Below are 19,652 nucleotides of genomic sequence, written 5' to 3' on the forward strand. Positions count from 1 at the left end.
TTGACATGGCATCTAAAACGTGTACCCAACATATTTTCTTTCCTTCATAGTACTAGTTTTGCTATATATTTCTCTGTGTACTACATGTGCTTTAGCTGGCTAGCACTCTGATCCTGTCTATATAGTCGAGGATGAGGGGGCTCGACACGGACCCATGCATGCACCGATTGTCTGATTCGGCTCAGCTTTTACCGTGCAACGACGGACACCAAATGATGCGATGATGTGCATAGAACCTCGGACCTCACCAATCGACGCGTCGCCTTTAAATACGTCCCGTCGATCAAATCGACTGATGCGGCATGAACATTGTACGTACGCCATCACCGGTTAACTCCTGTAGTTGAAACTAGTTATCCCAAAAGAGTAGCGGATGCAGCCACATGACACATGCCTGTGGTGCATCTTGCGTGCATTGCATGTAAAGATAGCTACGGAGTAGATAGTTAGACGAGGAAGTGGCTATCATTGCATAATTAATTGTACACTGTTGTAGTCATTTGACATTTGTAGCCACTCGAGACACGACTTTATGATGCACATACCGAACTTTACCGACCAAGAGAGGCTTACTGTCCTTCTGAGGGAAGAACGGCGCATGAATATGTGCCAAACACTAACGCCGACTTAGAAAGTGCGAGAGCTAGCATGTCACTAATAGATTATCTGATTAAGTCATGTAATCTTTCATTTGTACCCATCATTTGTGGTGTTTTTGTTTTTTTTGCCGTTTTAGTTGATACTATTGACGTTTCAGACCTATTTATTTTCTTTTAATAAAAATGGTTATGTGCATCATGATAATGCAGAGGTCGGGGTCTTTTCTCTTTTTTAAAAAGGAGAAAGTTTTATTAGAGTCTTGAATAAACCACATTTTCCTGCAAATATAATGGGGGATATGCGGTGATCGAGTGACTCGAGTGTGGTACATCTTGGTTTATATTTGTGTTGTCTCTCCTGTACTTGTACTTATGAGAACTTTTGAAAATTTGAGAATAAAAAATGGAAAATTTTGTAGGGAGACGAAAAAAGGGCGAATCCTATATGATGCCCACGGGCGTCATAGAGGTGAGGCTTCGCTGAAGGCGTCCCATCTGACGCCCCAGTTTGTGCCGGCCCACAGTCGGCTTCATTGTTACTTTCTCTTTTATGTTTATTTTCTTTATTTTCTTTTTTCCATTTCCTGTTTCTATATTTTTTCTTTTCTTTCCCTTTTTCTTTTTCTTTTTTTATTTTTTCTTGTGGTATACAAAATTTTATTGTCTATTACAAATGTTCATCGTATACTAAGAAAATGTTCACGGTATATTACAAAAAGGTTCAACGTGCATTACAAAATGTTCATCTCATATTAAGAATTTGTTCAACGAATAATACAAATTTTCACTGCATATTTAATTGTTTTCAGTGTATATTACAAAAAATATTCAATGTGTATTAAAAAATTGTTCAATGTACATTACACAAATGTTCAATGCATATTAAAAAATTGTTCAACGTATATTACAAAATGTTCAATGGATATTTGAAAATTTCATCATACATTAAAAAATGTTCAATGTGTCTTAGAAATTATTTTCAGCATATATATTCATATGCTCAAAATATTTGAAAATAAAATCCGAGCAAAAAAATATGGTGCTACAGTGGACCAATTTTTTTAGGGGTATCACCAAGTTTTATTAAGCAAAATCCACGTGGAGTGGGATTACAAAAGGATCATGGGGATGGATCATCCAAACATGCCGCCCCTGATCTAAAGTGTTTGAAAACTTGGCTAACCTATCGGCTTCGCTATTAGTTGATCGGCCTTCAAAAGTAAAATAGCAATTAAACAAAGAAGCTATGTTTCTAATTTCAGTGATGATGGTGCCAAAAGTACCATTGCTTCCTCTCTGAATATCACTCACCATTTGTTTTGAATCAGATGCGACAATGAAGTCATGTAGCCCCAAATCATCTGCCAATGCTAGGGCCTCTCGGCATGATATGGATTCCATCGTGGCCACATCTAATATTCCATGTACCACCAGAGTCGAGCTTCCCAAGTAGTTACCCTCAGAATCTCTACAAATTGCTGCTGCCGACCCTACCATCTGGTTCCTTGCAATACTTGCATCAATGTGGATCTTGGCATACCCAGTGGGTGGAGCTTGTGGGCGTACAGTAGCTCGTCCAGCGGCCGCAGGTCTGCTTGGGATGTTCGGCTTCATGAGATCAAGCTCCCTCAAGTAACTACATATGGATTGATGTGTAGCACCAGGACTTTGGGAAATCGCCTCATGGAGAGCTTTTCTCCGTGCCCATCAAATTGCCCAAATGGTACAGTACCATCCCGCTATAGTGTTCCAGCAGTACGTTTCTTTTATTTGAACTGCAAATGGGCCGGCCCAGTTGGATGGACCCTATGCGAAGCCAGCCAGAAGAGCTTCTTGACGCACACGGGCGTCCGACAGGGACTCTCTGAAAAAAGACTGTTGCGAATGAGGGAATCAAATTGTCCAGCAATGGACCTGTAGCCCATCAGCGACGGCCTCTAAAGCCCACTAGAACAACCACCAGTCCCGCTTCCTCTCCAACCCCCCCACCACCACCCCCGCCATTGCCGAGCCACCCGAACCGGCGGCCATGTCGAGGTTCTGGAGACCGGGGGCGGAGAAGCCGAGCGCATCGCTCGTCGACGACGAGGAGGGCGGCGTCCTCTTCCTCCCCACCAACACCAACGCTTCCTCCTCCTCCTCCGGGTGCGCTCACTCAAACCCTAAACCCTCTGCCTCCTTCCCTTCTCCTCTGCGCTCCCCTACCTGAGGTTCCTAAACTTGTGTCGGGGTGCTGCTGCCTCTGTTTTTCTTGGTGGTAGGTTTGGGTACGCGTCCTTGGAGAGGCTGAGGCAGCGGCTGCCGGTGTACAAGTACCGCAAGGCCATCCTATACCTGGTGGAGCGGCATGCCACGACCATCATCGTCGGCGAGACGGGTAGCGGCAAGTCCACGCAGATCCCTCAGGTACGTTCCTCCAGGCGATTTTCTCGTACAGCCAGTGCGGGTTCCTAGATCATTTGAGGATTTGTTTCTGTGCTGCGCTCTGTCGGGGGCATTCGGCCGAACAACTGGTGTGCGTATACGCGCGAAGTGCTCAACCGACAGTGTGCATCATTGGTGTCGTATTTGGTGGTTGTTCTGTTTGGATTCCAACAAGCACCGCACGTTTACTATGTTCTATGCTCTGGATTATTGACTGGGCGAGATCGCGGGCTTTGGCTTAAATTTGTAGTAGTGATGGTTCCTCCTTTCTGCATTTGATTGAGGCCTCTAGTTGGTATGTACTATCGTTTGACCATATCGTGTGCCCACATCCTAGCATTATAATCAACATAAAGACTAATTCTCGCAGTAGGAGTAAGCATGAACGATGGCTTAGGGATGACACCTACGGCCATTATCAGAGAAGAGGGGCGAGGGGACAGAATAAAAATAACGAGAGGTGAAACTCTGTTTACAACTTCACCAAATATTTTTTCTGCATTTCTAGATCACCAACGTGCCTGCATACCTATCACCAACGTGCCTGCATACCTAACCTATCAGCAGTCTATCTCTTACATGAAGTTTACACTTATCTCCTGTTCATATTTTGGCCTCCAATAACTTGGCATTATTTTTTACGCCCATAACTTGTACAATAATTGGCTCCTCATTTGAAGTATTACTCTCCAGCTAAAGTTCTGTTTCTTCTCAAGCTACCATCTGGCAAATAATTTATATGGCTGCTGGGTTGGCATGTTTATGGCCTATCTGGCAACTGTCATGGTAATATGTGTTCAGTTATATGGGTTCAGTTACAATACAATGCAAACGCAATGATGGGCACAATCATGCAGAAATTTTTTCTAGCGCTAAAATTAACACAAGAAAATATTGAAAAAGTTATCCAGAGTCTTGGCCTCTTTGGGTGCTGTACTGATGTAGCACCTGGCAACTTTTCATGACTTAAATCTTTCAAGAGGAAGAAAGAGATTTCCACTGAAAGTAGTAACACACGCCTCCTACCTCATCATAATTTGTATCGTAGCAAACATTCAATTTGGCTTGAAAGGTTCTATAAAGGTAGGCTGAACTGAGACCTATCTTTGTAATTTATTCTGCATATTATTTGACATTGAAATTTGACTCCATGCTGAAACCAAAGTAGCTTGCTTAGTTGCACATATATTTCAATTGACTCCGGATCTGCTCCAGTTTTTGAATTTCAACATACATACTTGAAGGTTGAACGGAAAGTTTAGTTTGGTTGGTGAAAATGCCAATTTTGTATTATTTGAAAGTAATGCAAGCCACACACGTCAAACCCTTCTGCCTATTGCCTATCTCATCATCTGTAACTCTTATGCCTATTACCCATCTCATCATCTGTAACTCTTATGCCTATTGCCTATCTCATTATCTTACTTTCATATGATATTTCATTTCTAATTTCATTGTATTTTGAACCAGTATCTTAAGGAGGCTGGTTGGGCCGAGGGTGGTCGACTTATAGGTTGCACCCAGCCAAGACGATTGGCTGTGCAGGTATCAAATGTTTAAATGTTCATCAAACTGTGTATCCTTCTCTAGATGCCATGTAATACTAGGTTTCTCTTTTTACCTTCAGATGAGAGCATGCACCAGATTATTCTTTTGGGTACGTCCCTAGCAACTAGCATGGCGAGTAAGGCTCTTAGCTAATTATCTAGAGCAAGTTTCTGTATTACTTATGGATATTCTCCTACCACATTCTACATCTCATTATATATAGCTCCAAGTCCATGCTAAATAATCAAACCCTAGCAACATGAATCTAAGAAAAAGAAATTATTAGAGATAGATAACTCCTAAAAGATAAGCTTGGAGGACTTTCTCAGGCCTCACTGCCTCAGCCATGGAGGTTTATCCAGCTTCCCCTTTGTGACCTAGCCGTTTGTGACAGGGACACAGGGTTGCCATGTGGTAGTGGCCATAGTGCCCAAAAGTGTGTCTGTAACAGGAGACTGCATCCTGCAAAATTATGTATCTTAACATTGGACAGATGGTTGACAATCCAACATTGAAATGCATTTTGCTGAAAACTTTATTCATGTGGTCCGGCAGTGATTTCTGACATCCTATACGGAGCAGTCAGCTGATAGAACCATATCTGTACTGCTTAGAAGATGGTAGCTGAACATTTTTTTACTGCATTGGTATTACTAATTTTCATATGTTTCAAGTTTTTTTTTCTGTTCTTAGACTACATTTGTAGATGTCTATCCTTTTGTGATCACTTACCTTTTCAACCCATCTTAATAATTTGAACAGACGGTTGCATCAAGAGTAGCCGAAGAAGTTGGTGTGAAACTTGGAGAAGAAGTAGGATATACTATAAGATTTGAGGATGAAACAAACCCCGTATGATACAAGTTTTTCTCCTTGCACTGATTTTCTTTGTCTGAATTCTACAGCATGAAACACATTTTCGGTCTAATGGGTTTCATGCCCTATGTATTCTGCTTATGCCTACATCGTTTGACAGGGCATGACCATGATCAAATTTCTCACAGATGGAGTACTGATTAGAGAAATGATGGAAGATCCTCTTTTAAGCAAATATAGGTGCCATGTTATGACCCTCAACATTAGTATGACCTTAAGCTTGCAATCCAAATTGTCGCACATCATGTTTAATAAAATTTATGTCGATATAGTGATTAGACATTTGTGGTGAATTGGTGATAATTGTAGTGGAGTAAAAACACCTTTTTCAGTCGGATGGTTCCATACTAGTTTACATTATTCACATACCAATCCATGATTTTCTGTTTTATTAGTGTCATTATGATAGATGAAGCTCATGAAAGATCCATTTCAACCGACATATTGCTGGGACTCTTGAAAAAGGTTCGCAATTTTGAGTCCGCAAGTCTGGTTTCTCTTGGAGTCATCTGTGAATAATGTTTAGTTTCCCTCTTTGCATGTTTCCTTACATCAATTGACCAGATTCAACGCCGCCGGCCGGAGTTGCGCCTAATCATTTCCTCTGCAACAATTGAAGCAAGATCAATGTCAACCTTTTTCAGCAATAGGTCGGTCCCTGTCTCCTTTCATTTTTGTAATTCATTGCCATGTAACTTCCACAAGAAAAAGAAGTGCAGTGCGACTACCAGGAATCCTCAAGAAAGTGATGTAGTCAGAAAGATGGTCTATGTAAAGAAGCACAATTGGCTTTCAACTATAGTAACCTATAAGACATCTTCTTCAGCCAGTAAAGAAGAACAATTGCTTTTCAACTATAGTAAAATCTATGACATCTTCTTCAGCCACCAACCATGGTAGCAAATTATTTCCAATTCTTGGTAACATTATGGTTTACATTGTTCACGAAGTCGCTACGTGGTACTCCCTCCTTCCCAACATGTAAGGCATAAGTTTTGTCCTAATTCAAACTTGTTAAGCTTGACTGGGTTTATAGAATAATAGAATAATATATAACATCTATAATACCAAATTGTGAAGACACAATTGTTAAACTCTATATGCACACCAATTTGCGCTAGCAACTTAGTTAGGGTCTGATCTTTGAATCTTCTTTTATCTTCGTTCATGCACAGGTGGAAGAATTCATTGCTCAAGCCTGCTGATGGTTTGCCGAATCCAGAACCTGCTATACTTTCTGTTGAAGTACGTTTTCCTTGTGGCTGAAGTATATAGATGAAGGGCTGTCCTCCTTATTGATGAGAGTAAATTGGTTATACTTCTACAGGGTAGAGGATATACAGTAGAAACTCATTATCTGGAAGAACCTGTCTCAGACTACTTACAGGCTGCTGTGAATACCGTTCTTATTATTCACGAAAAGGTTAGTTGTTTTGTGCTGTGTGTCAAACAATAGATTCCATGTAGGTTATTATGCTTATTAGAATGCATTTGATCATTTGGGAACTTTTGGTTTCCTTATATCCGGGATTACACTTGATTTTTCTGGTCGATTGATTCGTTGCATCACGTGACTTGACAGTTATTATTTATTTCTCATATGCTATGCTTCTTAATGAAACAAATAGCAAGTGTATTAAGATTTTAGATGCTCCACTGCAGCTAATTTAAGCTTTACTACCGCTGACTTATGAGTGGATACCAATTGTTCAGTATTCTGTGAGTTTAGCAGAAGTTTATGGGAAGTTGCATGCTCAATATTGTAAGCGTTGAAGCTCAAATAGTACGTATCAGCTGCAATCAAGTTGCATTTCTGCCCGCAAAAATTGGAATAATACAATGTAAGCATCACAACTAAAATGATTGTTGTTCAAAGGAGATATACCCACATAATTCATTAACACAGTTATGGGGAACCAATTTAACTAAACATAACTTATCTCTTGTACATAAGAGAGATTTGTAGGCATACTTACCTTACGCAGTAAGCATCTCGTCTGCATCACATTAGTTTATAATTTCAGACAAATTTGTTAATGGAAGCAAAGCTGATATGATCAATGTCCATCAGATAAACAGACATATTTTTTCTGTTCTTTTGATAATGTTGTAGACTTGTAGTCTTTGAGGTGAATTTGGAGCCATCATCATTCATCTTTGTAGTATAATAGTAGTGTCTATTTCTATGTTTTATTTCCATTTTGAAGGTAAAAAAACCCCTTCGAATCATCCAATATTGGATAGCTTTCTTTTATCTCCACTCATTAACCAATTTCTGCAGGAACCACCAGGGGATATTTTGGTGTTTCTAACTGGCCAGGATGACATAGATGCTGCTCTTAAGTTGCTAAATGATGAAATTCAACATCTGGGAAAACACTATTTTGGTAACTCTATTTTCCAAATATTAACAATGAAATAGGTCGTTCTTGAAATGGATGTCTGGTCCTTGCCACTTTTATATCATTTTGCGGTGGTAAATTATGTTTTCTAATGCATTCAGATTGCTTTGATTCTCAGATTTGGTGATTTTGCCCTTGTACTCCGGCCTTCCGCGGGGAGACCAAGTAAGTGGTCCCCCTCAGTAGTGCTATAAGAAAAATATAGTTGGCACTCCATGTTGACGCTATTTAGTATTCCTTGGTTTTCTAGGATCTCATTTTTGCTCCTACTTCGAAAGGGAAAAGAAAAGTTGTGATATCAACAAACATTGCCGAGACATCATTGACTCTGGAGGTACCGCATGTCTTTTCTAGCAAATACGATGTTGACAGTCACTGATTTCTCTAAACTGTGCAGGGTGTGGTGTACGTTGTTGATAGTGGATTTTCCAAGCAGAAGTGCTATAACCCGGTACATTCTATTGTTCCATTGCAGTACTTCAATCTGGCTGACCTGGATATAGCTTTGCTTTTATTTCTTCTTCATAGTGTTTCTTTGTGAACCCTGAAACTTGAATGCCAACAGCTGCAATGATATTTGAATAGTTCCTTGTACATCCATCAGAAATCCTTGATTTGGCAATCCAGTACAAACCTATATCTGTAAAATAAATCTAGACGAGTTAATTCAGGATCCATCTCTTTGTTTACTCAATGTTCAGGATATCGGTAACTGGCACCATATCGGTAGGGTGCTGAGTAGGGATAAATAGGCGAATTTTCCAGTTAATCGGCCGATAAATCAGTTAACCGACTATTCGGTGTCCCACTGAGTAGCAATTAACTGACCGAGATGCCGATTAACTGGCCGATATTTGGAACAATATTTACTTATGGATCTGTTGAATAGTTTGTTGTATTTGTGACATACTCCCTCCGTCCCAAAATTCTTGTCTTAGATTAGTCTAGATACCGATGTATCTAATAATAAAACGTGACTTGATACATCCGTATTTAGACAAATCTAAGACAAGAATTTTGGGACGGAGGGAGTACTTCAGTGTTAACGCATCTGGCACTGTGGCATTTACCCCAAGTCTGCCACTCCCTATTAAGCTAGAGGGTGGTTAAATCTGAGATCAAATTTTTTGGTGTAGTTCTTTTGCCATGTTTAGTCTTATTTGTTGTAGCTTAATTGCTTAACTCTATATCTTGTTGTGCAGATTTCTGACCTTGAGAGTCTGGTTGTCGCACCAATATCGAAAGCTTCTGCAAGGCAACGAGCAGGCAGAGCTGGAAGGGTGCGACCTGGGAAATGCTTTAGGTATGTTGAGCAGTTTCTTATTGAAGTGTTGGGATTGTTAATTTATGTCTCCTCTTTTATCAGTCCTTGATTTATTATGCTGATCTATTTTCACAATTCCTAGTTCTCGACTCAAATAGTTTCTTTGCTGAATGCTTTTTTATTTAGTGCCATGTTTCTTTTTAACACACTTAGTTTTGAATATTTTGAAAGTCAAACATTCATGTATTATAAATTCCGTAGATCCAGTATTCTGCAGACTGTAATATTATTCATCGTAGTATTTTACCACTTTTTGCATCTTATAAGCTAATATCTCCTGCAGGCTTTACACAGAGGAATATTACCTAAATGAAATGCAGTCAGATGGCATTCCAGAAATGCAAAGGTCTAACCTTGTTTCCTGCATAATACAGGTATCTTGGCCCATCTATTTCGTGATTGTCTTAGTTACATTGTAAATAAATAAGTAGATATCATATACTTACCATAGCTTGCAGTTATTAACATATTATTATTTCTTAGTATGCCGTGTTTCCAACAGAATGATTTTTGCTGAATGTTATAATCATTGATTCACCCTACCTTTTGGTGCTTATGGCGTACAAGGGAACTTATGCCAGTTTGTGGAGTGAGGCGTTTTGGAGCCTGAGCTCCAGCGAGCCTTTTTTCTTGAAAAACTTGAAATTCATATTTAGAAGTGTCAAAAGATTCTGAAAACCATTTCCATATGTATATATAGATATATTCTACATATGTGTAAAATTCCATTAGAAAATACTTTACCATGTGAGCTACACAAAAAAGACAAATTCGTGGATTTATAGTAACAACTAACAAACAATGTGTGTACTGTTTGCTATTTTCAAATCCATGTATATGTTGTTCTTGTGTACACATGCATAAAAATACGTATTAAATGAAAAATTATAGGTACATAGATCATATCTATATGTACATGTCAAATTATTTTACACTTGGATATCTTTTCCAAATTTGAAAAAAAGGCTCACTAGAGCCTGGAATCGAAAATCATTTTTCGCAGTTTGTGGCCTTATATGCAGATCAACTATCTTATATCAGAAGACACATATGCATGACATATTGTTTTATGCCTAGTAATATAAATTGTTTTTACTTTGTATCGAAATTTAGATATGCCAATTGGCAGTTTACAAAGCAAGGTAACAGTCATTGTGAAGACTTAATTGTTACTACTAGAGAATTAGCACATTGATGACTCTAAAACAATATTACTAAACTTATTAATATAGTATATTAGTATCTCCCATGTTCATCAGCACATTAACCAGCTAGACTGTTAGAGCTTGTCTTCACATCTCTAAATCAATGGTGATTAAAATCGTGCATAGATATATATTATGCATTTATTGTTAACTTTGACAATTCTCGGGCGCTTAACTTTAAATAATGTGTCAGTTTCCTGCATCATGCATACTAGTTTGACAATGCAGCATGATTCACTTATGCACTTGATTTGCTGAGTCATGAAACCTGGAAAATGCCCCAGCTGCCCACAAAAATGTAATTCATAGGTGATACTCTCTACATTTCTTTGAAAAGTATGCACCAAAACATGTCCTCTGAACTGAATATGATTGATCTAATTCCCTGACATATATGATGTGAAGTTTTCTTGAGATTTTTGCACATTATGAGTATTACATAACACATCGTATATTATATTCTGTGATGACAGTTGAAAGCGCTAGGCATAGACAACATCTTGGGGTTTGATTGGCCAGCTTCTCCATCACCAGAGGCAATGATTCGAGCTCTCGAAATTCTATTTTCACTAGGAATCCTTGATGAAGATGCCAAACTAACAGTTCCCATTGGTTTCCAAGTTGCTGAGATGCCTCTGGTATGTGTATCTTATACTCCTTTTTTCTTTCTGATAGTGTGCCTATTCTTGTTTCTTCAAGAACATTTTACAGTTGGCTACTTGAACTAGTACCAGAGGCACATCTTGCTATAGTACTGACTAATGAGGCAGTCCTGTCATGAGAGCCGAGTTAAATCAATTTGTCCCTGAGTTTGGGACGTGTGAGTTAGGAAATTTCGCTCGCCAGCCCCAGTATTTTAGCAGTTTATCTATATATCAGAATTTAATGTCATACTTCTGGCAAAGAATTGCACAAGCATAAAAATCTTGCGTGAAAAGTTCAAATTCTGACTAGTGTAATGCTAGTTCCCACCGAGGAAATTTGTTACAACCCATTTGACGGTAACTGAGTGGCTAAGGAATTTGGACTTGTGGTTTATGAAAGTCATGTAGCAAGTATCTCAGTCTACCATAGCATGATAAAGTAATCGCGGTTGAATGAATTATTTAGGCCATATAGCTCAAATTTAAATAGGACTAACATAATTAATGTCAGTGTGACCTGAGTGAAACAATAATTCCAATATGAAAAAAGATATGCATGATATATATGTACGCACACACACAAGAATATCACTGATATATTTTTGCCTTGCCGTCTGCTAGGTTCAAATAGTAATTTAAGTATCTTTACTATTAAAGAGGAGTTGGTGATTGTTCATCCACACCTTCGTCCCTCCTCACAAATGAGACATTGGGCTTTCAACAATCCCATGTTTTTTCCGCCCCACATGGTGCAACATCCCATGCTATTTTTCAAATCCCTCGTTACGCCTGGTGGTAATCAACAGTGATCTTTCCTTGCTGCGCACTTTGTCCTCACTCGTGCGCACCCGGGAACAACTTCCCGGTTGGTCACCCATCCTCAAATTACCCCAGGCCAAGCACGCTTAACCTAGAGGTTCTTTGGAGCTGACCTTCTGGAAAAGAAGGCACACCTTGTTGATATGAGTAGTCTAATCATTCCTATTAAGCCAGAGTGTCACACTCCCGGTACTTGATTTGAGGCCCATAGATTCATCGTATAAAAACAACTCCATGTTCATCTCAACGATAAAACAAACTTCAAAGCAGCTGAAGTCTTTCTGTCGTCCCTTGCTTCCCCATCATCCTCCAAGCAGCCCCACACCCATGATTCCATCTGACCATTTGCTCTGTCGCCGCATCCTTAAGGCAATCAATGCTGATACCGGTCACCTCTGTCCTTTTCAAGCCACCAGGTCCAAACCTCACCAGCCAGCGCCTCCTATCGACACTGCCAGTCAACCCAGCATCTGGCAAGCGGGTTTTCGATGCGATGCCAATGGAGTGGTTCCCATGTTTGTGTCAATTTATGGATCTAGGATCCGAGCTAACCTTCTTGCCCAAGATGTAGGAGACTGCCCTAGACGCAGGTTGCCCCATCATGACTACAGTCGCTCAGGCGAAGCGCTTCAGGGCCAGTTCTTTTCGGCTGCAGCTTCACCAGAGCTGCCCCACAGAAACAAAAAAAAGGGGCAGCCCGGTGCACGTAGCTCCCGCTTGCGCAGGGTCCGGACCACTTTGGGTCTATAGTACGCAGCCTTTCCCTACATTTCTGCAAGAGGCTGTTTCCAGGACTCGAACCCGTGACCTCATGGTCACAATGCAACAGCTTTACCGCTGCGCCAAGGCTGCCCCACAGAAACAGCGGTGGGAAGAAGTTCTAGAGAAACTGTAGTCCAGTTCTTTTCGGCTCCTATCCCCTTGGCTTAATTTCTGTATGATGTTTTAACTTGTATTACGTATTTTTTTTCTGATGTGTTTATCCTAGATGCGAGCAAGAGAACAATTTACGAACATCATAAAGTACTAGATGGGAGACCTTTTAAGAGCGTAGGTACCACTTTACACACATAAATATATAATGATATATAGCCAGCCAATTAGGAGATGTAACAAATCATAGGCCTCAAATCATCTTCTGGAACGGCACCCTTGGACTTCAGCCAGATGCGGAGGAGAAGCAGCATAAGCAGATGCGGAGGAGAAGCAGAGGTGAAGGAGAAAAAGGGCAGCCAATCAGCCAGGCACATATAGAAACAGAGCATCGGGAGGGGATGGAAGCGAGGGCGGGGAGAAGAAGATAGAGGAGGGAGGGGAGAGGGGCCAGATGGGGAGCAACTACCGGAGAGGAAGCTGGCGGATCTGGTCGCCGGCCGCTGCCTAGAGAGGAGGGCGCAGAGAAGTGAGACAAGGGGGAAAGAAGAGAAGATGGGATCCATACCTTGCCTCGCTGCTGGGAGAGGGATGCGCCAGATTGAGAGGAGCTGAGACTGGAGTGGAAGAAGCTGACGGCGCAGATCAAAGCTGTGGACGGAGGTTCTTCACTCTGCAGTAGCCCCCCCCCCCCCCCCCCCCCCCCCCCCACACACACACACACCTTAGTTGCACGTGTAATTTCGCCCATATTCTCTCATTCCCCGCACGACAGCTTAGTTACCTGCTGCCTACTCCGACTATGGCGTCTGATTTGGCCCAATGTGGTGCCTTGCGCGCCTAAGTGACACTCCAGACGCCTGAAAGCTCCAAGGCGGATGCCTTTCGAAGCTGCCAAAGGCGAGCTCGACGCCTTGCAGTCGGAGAGCGCCCTGACGCCTTAGGGCCGCCATAAAAACAATGTAAACTAGATGATTCCTCGTGCTTTTCTGCGGGAACATGTGCATATAAATTGTTGTAAATAAAATTTTACTGCAGGAACATCCACAAATTGTTTTCAAAAAATTACCATGGAACTCAGTTGGCGACCCCAACAGGTAGATCTAGAAACCAATGCAATCTGCATCTAATCCATCATCGGAGTTGAGTTACAATTGAAGCTAACTCTCCTTCATTACCTAGATCTAACATAGAGTCCTGAAAACTGGACCAATTCAACCAAGCCATAAGTGATGCTCCAAGTAGTATATTGTGTTGCACCATAGGAGAAGGATGATAATCTACATCTACAGCAAACAAAAAGAGTAGAGGTCAGAGTTGAATAGAAGTCCTAGTTATAAGGTAAACCCATGAGCGCTTGCTGGCTTTCAACTATAGAGCCCAAAAAAGCTACTACTCCATAATCAGTGGTGTCAGGAAGTACAAAGAGCAGACCAAGTGACCATTGCAATTCTTGCTTATTATTACACTTTGACTCCATAATCAGACCACAGTAGGTGAATACGAATGGATTGCATTGACAAACTGATTGCTTGTTTGAGGAGTTTCTATGCTCTTATGATGCTTTAATTATCGACTTAACCATCAGGCATACAGTTTTACTCTGCTGACTGTGCTCAATGACTTTATGATAGCACATGAAATTATGCTGCTATGTTGACCATTTACTTAAGGGTCTTCATATCCTTCCATACTTGTGCAAGCCTACTCAATTATACATTTATACTTGTACTGTCTTTTATGTACATCTGGTTTACTTACATTTTGGTGAATAATGCCCTCTTCTAAGTCAAGAGGTTGTTAACAATACTGCTTGATTTTATGCAGGACCCCATGATCTCAAAAATGATCTTGTCAGCAAATGATTTTGGATGCTCTGATGAGATACTGACGATAGCAGCATTTCTATCTGTTCAGGTTAGGATTTTTCTCTGATATGCCTTCATTTTTGTGTTCTATTATAATCTTTGAATTGTTATGATGACCACCAATTTACAGTCTGTGTGGGTCTCTATGCGGGGAGTGAAGAAGGAATTTGATGAGGTCAAACTTCGATTTGCTGCTGCTGAGGTTTGCAGGATCACCTTGCTGCCTCGTATCTTTGGTTACACGGGAACCCTGATGTTACTTTGCTGTTTTTTTACTAATACTTGGCTATTAATATTTGAAAACTAGACCAACCGGGACTAGGCATTGTATTATTATTTTTAATTAAGGGGAGACAACCGTGAGGCACTCCCCTGCAGAGCACATGGCTCAAACGTGGGTGGTGGGCTGGGTGCGCAGCCTTGCACGCGCCTCTAGCAAACTGGTCGACGCCCAGTTCTCTACTCAACCGTTAATATTGACACTCATTTTGGTGCTTAGCGTGGCCAGCTGCAATGTGATAATACCACAGTAGAGGAACATCATGTTACTAAGTACTCCTATAAGGCCCTTCCCAGTGCTCCACCGTGGACAGGGGCTAAGCATGCCACATAAGCGAAAAAATGACATGGCACAACATTTAAGGAGGGGAGAGAGTACTTTGGTGACCCCAGGAAGAACCAATGCCAAGCGCGAGAACCTAGGCAAACCACTTAAATGAAACAATTTGACCAATGCATGAAAGACTTTAGGTGCTAACTCATTAAATAAAGTGTGCTTAGCAACAACAAGTTAAGCACCTATGCATTGGGGAGTTGAGTTGCTAAGGTATTTAATGCACTTAGCACCTCATCTAAGCACCTTTGCATTGGAAGAGGTCTAATCCTTGTTTTCATTTCAGTTAACTCATGATCAAGTTCCTAAAATAGACAAAGACTAAACAATTGCTCTCGTTTTCAGATTTCAGCGTAATCTTTAATGGTTATTCTGTTTAAACGCTCTCATCATTGATCATTATGGCTTACAAGCAGTAAGCTAGTACTGGTGATAGATTGACTAGTTCTAGAACAAATGATTTTGGGTTTGAACCAACAACCCTTGCACAAGCTCCAAGGTGCAAAGAGAGCAAACTTATTTATTATCTTAGTTTCTATTGAACGACTTAGATGCACTCTATTCAAATAGTTGTCTGATAACTTAATGGTTGATCACATGGACAATTTTACCAACAATTTTGCACACAAGCTATTAGAGATGCTTTTAATATGCGTACTTCTGAGTTCTGGCAGTTTGCATATGCATGTGCAGAACACAGGGAAGGAGGCTCTTAAATAGGGGCGGTGCTGGCCGTATGCCTTTTCACGATACAAGTTCTAAATTTTGTTCCATAACACTAATCCTGAGTCATACAAGTTTGCTCTCTCCTTCGATGCCACATCATCACATATCCTATGTGGCAAATTTACCAACATATATCATTCAACTATTGGAGATGCCCTAATTATATTTGCTCTTGGTTGCCCTTTCATTTTTGCCAATGGTCTTGAGTCTTGTATTTTATGTTGTACTGCAGGGTGATCATGTAACATTCCTGAATATCTACAAAGGATTTCACCAGTCTGGAAAATCTAGTCAGTGGTGTTACAAGAACTTTTTGAATCACCAAGCACTGGTCTGTTTTTGTTGTATAAAGACATCATTCTTTTTAATTAAGAATATGCACATATCCAAAGCTATGTTATTTTTCTTTGTTGCACACATCCATTTTGAACAACATTTTGTGCTGTTTGCTGCAGAAGAAGGTCATTGAAATCAGGGCACAGCTTGTCAGGGTAATGAAGAGGTTTGGCATACAGCTGAAATCCTGCGACAGAGATATGCAGGTAGGATCTTTCCAGCTTTTTTTCTCGCACATCGAACATTTTGTAATTGTAGAAGCACACCTAGAAGGCTCAAAAACTTACAGGCCAAATGGAAAACAAAAAGCAAACAAAATTACCGAAACAAAAGCCTGGGCTATTAAAACAAAACCTACACGCGCTAAGCTACATAAACAAGAAGGCAAAAAGGAGCAACCGCGAAGCACTACGGCATGCCCATCACATCTGGAGGCCTATAATGCAGCGGTAGCCTCCTCAAGGACTTGGCACTGGCCAGCTTAACATGCACCATCCAGTATAACCCAAGCAATTCTTCTATTGAAATTGTGAAAGGCGAGACTTAAACCCAAGCCAAGATCTTCTGGCTCTGCTACATATTATTATGCACCAACTATTAGAACCAAAAGTCCTAACTGATGGAGAAGTTGTGCAATACTTCAGCACGAGCAAGATGTCATCCGCAAGTGCATGGGAGTTTGGATTTGCCCCATCGAAGACGCAACGACAGTTTCAGTTATTTTATCTATGATACTTATACCCAAGCTCTGTGTGTGTACCAGGGCTACTTCAAGTGTGCTACTTCAAGTGTTCTCTCTAATGCCATTCTGTAAAATAAAATCTTAAATAGTACTAACTCTTATCCCCATGATCCGTATATCCTTTTAAAAAAAGAAACATCACTTTGGCCGCTGGCTGTTAATTAAGTTGGTCATTTCAGTAATATCCATAACTGAATGAGAATGCATTTACTTTTCAGGCTGTGTTATTATTTGTATGCATTTTTGGAAATTAGATGCTATTATGAAATGGACTGACAATATCCAGCTTGATTCACATAGAACTCAATGACATTCCAATCCGGCATTGTTTCTCCTCATTTGAGGAGACTATTTATACAATGTACAAGACTGTTAGGTATCAACATTTACCACTCAGATAGTCTAACGACTGTTTTGTACCAATTGTTTGTACTAGCGGTTTTCAGTATCTTGCTCTTATAGAACTATTTTCCAACTCGTTCTACATACTGGTGAAAATGCTTAGAACTTCCTGCCTTAATCAATTCTTTACAAGCTGCTGTTATAATGTCCACAGGTGTTGAGCCTTTCATGCACTTATGCTAACTGCAGTGTTATCTCAATATTCTGCAGGCAGTTAGAAAGGCAATTATTGCTGGTTCGTTTGCTAATTCATGTCATCTGGAGGTATTTACTCACATATTACATTATTGAGCAGATTTCATGTTATCATATATCTCTAGGATGTAGCATGTAACCAGAGCTTTGTTTCATGTTATCATACATATCTAAATTTGTCTTTTCTTTTGTGGTTGATATGACGTGTCCTTGCACAATTTTCTTTAGTTTATCCTCAATAAGTGCAGCTATCAGCTGCATATGCAATTAGCATGTAAGTTGCCGCTGTCCCTACTGACTTTCTCTGCTACACAGGAATATGGCCAGAATGGAATGTATAAAACAATTAGGACGTCACAAGAAGTTTACATTCATCCATCTTCCGTACTCTTTAGGTAAGTTTAGCAATTTTTTACTATATTTGACGTTTATTTGGGTGTCTCTGTGGTATAGCTCCTTATGCACTTCTTTGGGAACAATGCTCCTTGTGCACTTCATGACATTGCCCTGACGTTTTAGGGTTAATCCAAAGTGGGTCGTCTACCAGTCTCTTGTTTCAACTGACAAGCACTATATGCGTAATGTCATTGCCATCGAACCATCATGGCTTACTGAAGCTGCACCGCATTTTTACCAGTTCCGAACACCCAATCCAGCTCCACATTAACTGAACTGCGGTAATTTCTTAATCAATTGTGTTTTCCGTTCATTTATCCATTGCAACATTGTTGTTAAGTCATGTTATATTGATTGCAGACGGTGCAATGTTGCATTTATGCTAAGAGTACTAAGGCATTTTGCCTTTTTCTCTCTTGGCTAGTGTACTGAGGTCAGCTGGGGTCTCCCCTTGTCCATCAGTCCATTTGGGCCAGTATACAGATCAATATGACTTGTTCTTATCAAATACTATTAACTATGAAGAAAAGCAGTTGGAGCACATTTGGTGGGCAAAGAAAGTAAGTTTTATTTGAATATTATCTTGTTTCTGCCCTTGGCAGCTGACATATATTTGATATAATAAGACTCCACTTTGATTTTATTTTATGTTTTGTAGGAATCTTCTTATATGTTGTATATAATTTAGACTTATGGTGCTATCCTGTTGCATTAACGACATGAGTGTATTTTCTGTCACTGTTATCTATCCTGAATTGCGCATATGTGGCATTGCCTTGCTGTCTTACAAGTAGGACGTTCATTGCCATATAGCTTGGCACAACCAGGCCAGGAAGCGGCCCTTCTGATGTACCAATGAACTCAGACGTTCCCACCAAATCAGAACATAGAGGCACTGAAAAACGAATGGACCTTGGATCTTGCTGTCTGTGCTGTAGCATCAAATGACCTAAACTATACAGGGTTGTAGCGTCAAAAACATAAACGCAGATGATAACTTTTGTCGTTTGAAGACTTGATGAGTAGTAGCTGAGTTGCATTCTGGAGTTTATTGAGAAGTTAATTAAACTACAACAGAGTTTTGATCTGAGCCGCTGGAAATGCTATTGTATTGCACATAGCTTCAGTTTTTCTTCATAGCAGTGGCAATGGTGTTACTTCTTTCAGTGTTTGTGTAGCCCCGGTGTGAATGCTGTCTTAAATACTTATGCACATGGATTCAGCTGTTTTGGGTCTTTTGGGACGTGCATTAGTTTAGTTAGCATTCCATCTATCATGGGGGCATACTTCCTCATAAAAAATGAACCAACGGGCTGGTAGCCACAAGGCCCATAAGTTTCAGGACTGAGCTCCGTGTTGGTACCCTGTGTTCGTCCAATACAGTGGCAACATATAATTTGGCCACTTGCAACTGCAATGGTCATAGCCGCTTCGGCCAATTCATGGTTACTGGCTTTTCTAACTGTTGAATGCTTAGGTGCAATTTGTTAGATACAACTATTACCATATACCCCTACTTTAGGGATTCTTGTTATGTTCCAAATTTCAGCTCGTCCATCTTGATCATAAACAACTGGATTCTTTAATCTTGATCATAAACAACTACTCCCTCTGTACCAAAATAGTTGTCGCTGGAGTAGCTGAAGTTCAGCTACTCCAG

At 40.4% G+C, this 19,652-nt stretch overlaps 1 protein-coding gene across 3 annotated transcripts; it reads left to right on the plus strand.

The window, feature by feature from the left end:
* Positions 1 to 2,563: 2,563 nt before the first annotated feature.
* On the plus strand, positions 2,564 to 19,158 carry LOC125543212 (RNA helicase family protein). Of its 3 annotated transcripts, XR_007298342.2 has the most exons (26): positions 2,564 to 2,744; positions 2,861 to 3,005; positions 4,494 to 4,568; positions 4,651 to 4,680; positions 5,334 to 5,423; positions 5,548 to 5,627; positions 5,843 to 5,912; positions 6,012 to 6,097; positions 6,623 to 6,692; positions 6,775 to 6,870; positions 7,729 to 7,834; positions 7,968 to 8,014; positions 8,100 to 8,183; positions 8,247 to 8,300; positions 9,052 to 9,152; positions 9,457 to 9,547; positions 10,852 to 11,016; positions 14,542 to 14,631; positions 14,713 to 14,784; positions 16,154 to 16,252; positions 16,377 to 16,463; positions 17,612 to 17,665; positions 17,912 to 17,991; positions 18,116 to 18,273; positions 18,353 to 18,552; positions 18,651 to 19,158. XR_007298342.2 is itself a non-coding variant. In XM_048706481.2 (25 exons), exons 1-24 carry the CDS (start codon positions 2,629 to 2,631, stop codon positions 18,261 to 18,263), a joined length of 2,136 nt encoding a protein of 711 aa, XP_048562438.1. In that variant the 5' UTR covers positions 2,564 to 2,628; the 3' UTR covers positions 18,264 to 18,273; positions 18,353 to 19,158. The 3 variants fall into 3 exon arrangements, 1 of the variants encoding a protein (XP_048562438.1); XM_048706481.2 differs by having other exon boundaries at positions 18,353 to 19,158; XR_007298343.2 differs by lacking the exon at positions 4,651 to 4,680 and having other exon boundaries at positions 2,565 to 2,744.
* The last annotated feature ends 494 nt before the right edge of the window (positions 19,159 to 19,652 follow it).

Source organism: Triticum urartu, chromosome 3A (genome assembly GCF_056163025.1).
Source record: "Triticum urartu cultivar PI428250 chromosome 3A, HENAU_Tu73, whole genome shotgun sequence".
Taxonomy (NCBI): domain Eukaryota; kingdom Viridiplantae; phylum Streptophyta; class Magnoliopsida; order Poales; family Poaceae; genus Triticum; species Triticum urartu.